Source organism: Primulina eburnea, chromosome 4 (assembly GCF_022965805.1).
Source record: "Primulina eburnea isolate SZY01 chromosome 4, ASM2296580v1, whole genome shotgun sequence".
Lineage (NCBI taxonomy): Eukaryota > Viridiplantae > Streptophyta > Magnoliopsida > Lamiales > Gesneriaceae > Primulina > Primulina eburnea.
In genome coordinates, this window is record NC_133104.1 from 1,297,917 (window position 1) to 1,305,820 (window position 7,904).

A 7,904-nucleotide genomic window follows, 5' to 3' on the forward strand; every position below is an offset into this window, starting at 1 on the left:
ACTTCAAGAAGCAATACAGACAAATTCATTTCTACAAATTTAAGCATTTAGAAGTAGAAAAAAGCAACTTTAAGATATATTATACTGCATCGCCTTACTTTATTCAAACTCCCAGAATTATTAAACATATGGTTGAAACTAATTCATGAAGGATTGAGGATCTGGAGGTAGAGGCACTTCGACAGATCCTTCAAGCATATGCAATACTCTCTTCATGTTTGGCCTCAACGATGGATCTTCTTGAATGCACCAAATGGCAGCCATCACGAATTTTTCGACCCGTTTTATATCGTCCAGGGCTTCCTCATCGTCAGCCACTAGCAAGCTCAGTGTACCTTCTTTATAACAGTCGTAAGCCCAATCGGCGAGAATCGCCTCGTTATCATTCGTATGATATGTTTCGACGTTCCTTCTGCAGCAGATGAGCTCCAGTAACAATATGCCGAAGCTGTAAACATCAACCTTGACTGTGATAGGCAAGTTTCTGAACCATTCAGGAGCTACGTACCCTCTAGTTCCTCGGATCCCGGTGGTTGTTCGTGTTTGATCAGGCCTTAAGAGTTTTGCTAGCCCGAAATCAGAGATCTTTGCTACGAGGGATTCGTCTAAAAGCACGTTTTGAGGCTTGATGTCACAGTGTATGATTTGAGTGCTGCAATCTTCATGCAAATAGCATAGCCCCCTTGCGGTTGCAAATGCAAACTGCATTCTTCTGTACCAATTTGGCCTTGATTCTTTGAATAAAAAGCTTGCTATCGAGCCATTGCTCATGTATTCATAAACAAGAAGCCTGTTTTGACCTTCATCGCAGTATCCTAGTAAATGGACCAGATTCTTGTGGTTTGTTCTGCTGATCGAGTTCACTTCAGCTTTAAATTCTTGCTCAACTTCTTTGGCTATCTTATTCAACTTTTTCACCGCGATTAAACGGTCATTTTCGTTCTTCAGGGATCCTTTGTAAACAGTTGAGCAAGCCCCACTACCCAGTTCTTCCTTGAATCCATTTGTTGCTTCTTGTAGCTCTTTGAAACTAAAGCTTCTTATGTTAACTACCCCAGCAAGGGCTGTATCAGCTGGTTGAAGCATCTTTGATTTTCGTCCTTTCAAATAAAAACCGAACAAGAAGAAAGCAGCGAATAGTAGTATGTTCAGAAACACTGAACTTCCCAAAAGAGCAGATCCCGTGATAATTAGAGTGGATCTGCTGCTCTTATTCGGATTACTCCCTGAAGGGCCTAATGTCGCATTATTTATCCTCACTTTTATCAATGCTTTTACCCCAAGGCTTGGGTCAACTCTTCCATTCGAAAGAGGGTACCTCTTCTTCCAACAAGAACCGCCACGAAATACTGCAACAGAGCAAAAACAATCATCTAAACAAGCCCTTCGACACCAATCTTCTCCGACAGTTCGAAAAATATCGTAATCAATATCCGGGAAATCAGTGTTAGGCATGTCGACAAAGGTGAAATGCGATGTTTCTTGTGATTCTTGATCACAAACCTGTGCGATGAAATCAGGTTTGCATCCGCTCATTCTGTCGTTTGGATCAGCCGGAGAGTAACCAGTCGGGCAAACACAACTGGGCTTCTGATCAATTCCGAGGGAGCATATGCTGTTGTAACCACAAACACCCGATCCCGAAGATTGCGGAATCGTTGTACAAATGTTAGGAGGAAAGAAGTCCAAAACGGACCAAGCCGCTTGCCTTCCACCTGTTGAATTACCAGACTTGGGATATACATAATGCCTGAGAACCCCGTCGTAACCCAATATCGCTCTCTGGTAATACTGTCCGGTTGAAGCGCCATTTGATGACAGTAAATCAAGTATTGTTCCGTTCTTTGCTGTGAGGAAGATGTAGCCAGATTGGTTAAAGATGACTTGGGATCCACTGCCAACAGTTTGTGTTGCCCAGTATGCATCAATACTGTTATCCATAGGGAAGTTCCTGGTGTACAACACAAGATTCCCATCAAGTTGTAAAGAAAATCTGAATCTCCCACTCGAGTAATTCGTCTCCGAGAAGCTGGAAACCAAATTACGCCCTTGATCAAATATCTGGGCCGGTAAAATCGTATCGGTTGGATGATCAAAACTTTGCCACAGGAAAGCGGATGCATTGTTTACCAGTACGAAGTTACCGGTGTCCAGCATGGCGCCATATGCCACACCGGAGCTCGCCGGACCAGCATTCCAAATTGGCTGGCCCCTTGGATCATCAAGTTCAAATCTCCCATCTGCAAAAATCTGAATCTTAGACCCTTGTGCAGCTGGATTATCTCGATTCGCAGACCAAATTATAGTTTTTTCGGGTATTTTGTCGAACCAGATGGCAAGCAAGTAGCCTCCACCAGGCGTAATCTGTCGGAAACCAAAAGCGAAATCCCCGGATGGAGAAAACCAATATGAATTCTCTTCTTTTGCAACGAGAGATGAGCCCAAAGAAAAGTTGCTATACGGCTGCGCAATGGAAAATATTGGAACCGAAACCAAAAGAATCAGCATGAAACATAAATTTGTGTTGCAGAAAACTGCGGATGCCTTTGAGGGAATCAGTACGAGGGAGAAGAAAAGATAATCTTGCAGTCAAGTTTTGTGAAGGTAGTCGCTGTCCGTTTAATAGGTAAGTTGTCTCAATCATTTTGTAAATAAACGAAGAAGAACGACGACCAAAACTGCAAAACATTGCTTATAATCTAATCTAATATCTAATCTAATCTAATATCTAATACTATTATAAATACATGAGTTTGAATTGTGAGCTTACTACTTTACCTTTTAATTTATTTACAATTTGTTATGTTTATGAGCCTCTTTAAGTAATTTTCTATGTTAATTTAATATGATCATTAATAGTCTATTTAATTCAATCAATATAATTATTAAATTGATTTTACTTTTAAATTTAATTTAATTTACATATTTAAAAAAATAGTCTACTTAATTCAATCAATATAATTATTTCCTTGATTTTACTTTTAAATTTAATTTAATTTACATATTTTAAAAAATTAATAATATTACATCTATTTTACTTTTATAAATAAATATATGATTTTCATTTATAAACTTATTATTTTACCATTTTATTTGTTTTATAAATTGTCATATTCATGAGGTTTTTCAAATTATTTTCTACGTTAGTTTTACTTTTAAATTTAAATTTAATTACTTTAATTATACATTGACATCAATTCATAAAAAATTACTATAATAAACTTTAATAATTCATTGACATCAAATTCATAGAAAATAGAAAATTACTATAATAATAATAATAATGTTATAAATTAAAAATTTGTTAATATTCCGAATATTAAGGTAATAATGGGAAGACGAATTTAGATGAGTGATGTTAAATAAAATTAAATTATTAATAAAATTAAGATTATATGTAAGTTTGTATGTAAGTTATTTCAATACAAATATTTAAGTATTTATTCAATTTCGATATGATGCTAAAAAAATATCTTTAAATAATATATTATCTATTAATAATATCTATTAAATATATGACATTCAATTGTAAGCTTACTATTTTACCAATTTTTTACAATATTCGTCATATTAATGATGTTATTTAAGTCATTTTTTATATTAATTTAAAATTATCATTAGTAATGTATTTAACTCAATCAAAATAATTATTATTTTTAATTTAATTTTAATTTTTTAAATTTATACATTGCTATGAAAATCTCTACCATGTTAATGATAGATAATAATGGCAAGACGAAGGAATATGAGACGGATTGAATAAAAATAAATTATTAATAAATATTAAGTTCATTTAAAAATTATTTCTCCTATTTAGAATAGAGATATTTTCAGACTCTTTATGCGTCAATTGAGATATGTGATTGAGAAAAATGTTTGTATGTAACTGATTTCAAACATTGTTTTTAAGTCATTTGGTCAATTTTTTATATATGCTGCTAAATAAATATTATTAAATAATATGATTCATTTGATCATTTAGTGTTCTTACAATGAGATGAGTTTTTTACCCTAGAGTTAACATGTTTTATTGTTATATGTCATTTGTGTTGATTATGTTGTATGAATGTCATATAAAATGTCAATATTTCTAAGAAAATAATATCTTTTTCAAAAAGAAAAATTTTTCATCCAGAAAAAAAAACACATGTAAAACAAAGTGTACACAATTCTCATTATATTTATAATGGTATGAGAATAATTCTAAAGTTTTGTGGACATAATAGATCAATATTGTAAATTATTAGTAAATTGAGGCATTGAGCCAATTGCACTTTATTTCATCCAATATCATCTCGTATATTCCGAGGTGGCTAAGAGGTTGTTTTTGCCTTCTTTTTTTTTAGTCAAAGTGACTAATCAGCTAATTCATAAGATATAAAATGGTAGTATTGAAAACTCCACGCCAAATACATTCACTTAGCCACATAGTGAAATACAAATATAATTCTACAACCTTTCATCAAATTAATTTTGACTATCATAAAATGCTCATAAAATGTAAAAGTTGTATTATTATATGAGATATTTGATAAAACAAATATTTATATATATTTGAATGATATCTATTATCTCATTTGCATCTTAATTTTGTTATTCATATCTCTTCTTAAAATTTTTAAAAGGAATAGGTCTCATGTGAGACCGTCTCACGGATCTTAATCTGTGCAACAGGTCCACCCTACCCATATTCATAATAAAAAGTAATACTCTTAGCATAAAAAGTAATACTTTTTCATGGATGACCCAAATAAAATATATGTCTCACAAATACGACATGTGAGACCGTCTCACACAAGTTTGTCTTTTAAAATATAATAATTAATTTTGTATGTCGTTCCACAAGATATAAAATATTATAAACAAAATGTAAACTCGATAGAAGAACATTTGTTTTGTTTCAATAAATAATATAATATTATGTTCTAGACACAACAAATGAGATTGAAACTATATTATCCCTATGATATGATGAACGCAAACATTGTTCCAAAGCTTCTAAAAAGACAACTAACGAGATGACTTTTCTGAATTGCGTCAAATTAAACGAGAAAACAGTTCTAATATAGTAATTTGAGTAGATATATTAACCTAATAGCTATATATAATCATTTTTAATTTATTAACCTTACAAGCTATATGTTAATAATATTGATATTAAATATATAAAATTGATATTACAAATATCACGATGTTTGAAGAAATTACAACATCATTCATTGATTATGTTGTTGAAGGATATATAGGTTATACATACTTTTACTCATTAGTGAAAATCTATCACGACTAAAAGAATTTTTCTTATGAGTTACAGTTGATAATTGTCATAAACTGAAAAATCATTCAAAAAATAAACAAATAAATTGTCGAAATATAAGATTACCAGATAAAAATAATGTAGAAAACTGAAAAAATGTTGTGATAGAGAAACAAACTACAAGCATGTCAAATCTCCGATTAGGATTCTAAATATCATAATAAGTGTTAAAGATGATCATATACTTGTTGAGTATACCAAAATAATTATACGCATATTATAAAAATTTAAGACAAGAGTTGTTGAGTTGTCAAAATCAACAAAGAAGCATATTGAAAAATGTGTCATGTGGATAAGATAACTTTTCTGATTTATATACCGTCTATGATTATGATTTTTATTTTTTGTAGTTTGATTTGTTTCAATTGATAAATACTACTATCCTTATTTTAATTCATTTAAATATTATCAAAATTTCATTCATATATTCAGCAGTTTAGTTGTTCACGTGCAACGCACGTGCACTTTTCTAGTATATATATATATATATATATATATATATATATATATATATATATATATATATATATATATATATATATAGTGTCATACTAAGTACGAACAATTATGTTATTCATTCAACGAATAAAAAATTCAAATATTTGAAATGGATTTTTGAAAGTTTGAGAACAAAATTAAATAAATTGCAAAATTTTTAATATTATACAAAATGGTATTTACTAATGACGTGATCTTATTATGTATACCTCGTAAGAAAATGGTATTTCACTCTTTGATAGACAACTTATATAAAATAGTATGAGATTCAAAAATAATTTTTTTTATTAGAATTTAAAAATAAATATTTTTTTTATACGCATGCTAACATAGTTTTATTTTCCTTAACTAAAATATCTTAATTATTTACGTAGTATACAACTTAAAAAATAATTCCTAATTTTACCAAATTTTTTTTTATAACAATGTCATTTGTTTAAAAATATTTTTAAGATTATAAACAGTAATAAATCGATTTAATATTTTCTCACTAATTAAATATATATTTCTTTATTTAAAAAAATATTATTTTAAAATATCTCATATCAACAGACAATAAATCATAGGAAAAATTTAAATACTGTATATATATATATATATATATATATATATATATATATATATATATATAAGCAGTTTGTCAGCATGTTTTTAATTTGTGGATTAGATAACACAATTACTTATAGGTGATTTGTTTTTGAGAGAGACAAAATGTTGTTATCGATATCATTGAAAAAAATCGCTAGTTTAATAATTTTTTTAAAATGGTAAATGCTGTGAATCAAAAATAAAAAATGGATTGTTATATAAAAATATGTTGTTTAAACTAATTATATTTTTTTTTATAAATTAGAAGGTGTTTTATTAAACTTATTTAAAACAGTTTATATGTTCTCATATTTTATAAGTTGTTTAAAGATATTAAAAATTGTGATGTCTTATTTTAAAAATAAGCAGTTAAAATATTTAGATGAACTTATTTTAAACAATTAAAGATGTTAAGAAGTGAGATAAAGTGAGGATTTAAGAAGATATGTAAAGATACTTTAGAGAAGTAAAATATAAAAATAAGATTTTTTTTTATAATAAAAAAAAAGAGTATATCAACGTTTTTAAAACAGTTTATAAGTTATCAAACATCTTATTTTGACAGTTTATAAGTTATTTGCGATTTTTTTTACCAAACAAATTATGAGATCTTATAAGCTCTGTCAAACACTCTCTTAATAATCTAAAAGTATTTTTGACATACAAAGCTCATCAATATTTCCACGTTGAGCTTGGATTTGTGATAAAAGATTAAATTTTAAAAAAATATAAAATATTTATATTAATAAATCTATTTTGTTTGGTTGTTTTCCTCTTAATCTGATTTTCCTTTTCAGTTAATTATCAAAATGGACTGAAACTGTGATCTGCTAAAAGCCCATTGAAATATATTGGATTTCTGGCGGAGCTATGGAGTAGGAGTTTTGGGCCCTGACAGGAAGTCCATGGGCATGGCCCGTTTAGTTATCTGGACTGAGCCTTATCCTCGTCGATGCCTTAAGGATAAAAACTTGAAATTCAAGGAGTTGATTCTGAAATTGGATCATTATGCTTTCAATAACTATGTGTGTGTGTATATATATTCACACAAAATTTAAAATATTATCGATAACATTTTTAATGATATTCACCACGAAATTAAAAATATATCTAACACTATTAATAAAATTAAATTTAAAAGACCAGTACTTATATTCGCCGCCACAATTGGTCGCAACCCCTTATTTAGATATATGAGAAGTATTATTTTTTTAAGTAAACACGAGCAGGGTTGACCAGTCTCACAAATAAAAATCCATGAGACCGTCTCACAAGAGTTCTATTTTTATATAATTGATATATAAAAATATACATATTTTGAAATTTCTAAAATGAAATTATGTTTATGTGTGAGAACCTGAATTTCCAGCAGTAACTAGCATATTTTTCCAGAAGCTGGTAGTTTTCCAGCCGACAGAATTCCAGCAAATAGAATTCAGCCGCAGACAGAATTCCAGTGGATTGAATCCAGCAGCAGAAGAGTTCAGTAGCGTGAGATTCC

General features: G+C 29.4%; 1 protein-coding gene across 1 annotated transcript; it reads right to left on the reverse strand.

The window, feature by feature from the left end:
* LOC140830482 (G-type lectin S-receptor-like serine/threonine-protein kinase LECRK3) lies at positions 1 to 2,673 on the reverse strand. The gene has a single exon (XM_073193823.1). The coding sequence runs from the start codon at positions 2,506 to 2,508 to the stop codon at positions 139 to 141; it is 2,370 nt and encodes a 789-aa protein (XP_073049924.1). The 5' UTR covers positions 2,509 to 2,673; the 3' UTR covers positions 1 to 138.
* Between the last annotated feature and the right edge of the window lie 5,231 nt (positions 2,674 to 7,904).

Excerpts from the sequence above, each read along its gene's own strand:
- LOC140830482 (XM_073193823.1), bottom strand. The coding sequence starts at position 2,508 with ATGCTGATTCTTTTGGTTTCGGTTCCAATATTTTCCATTGCGCAGCCG.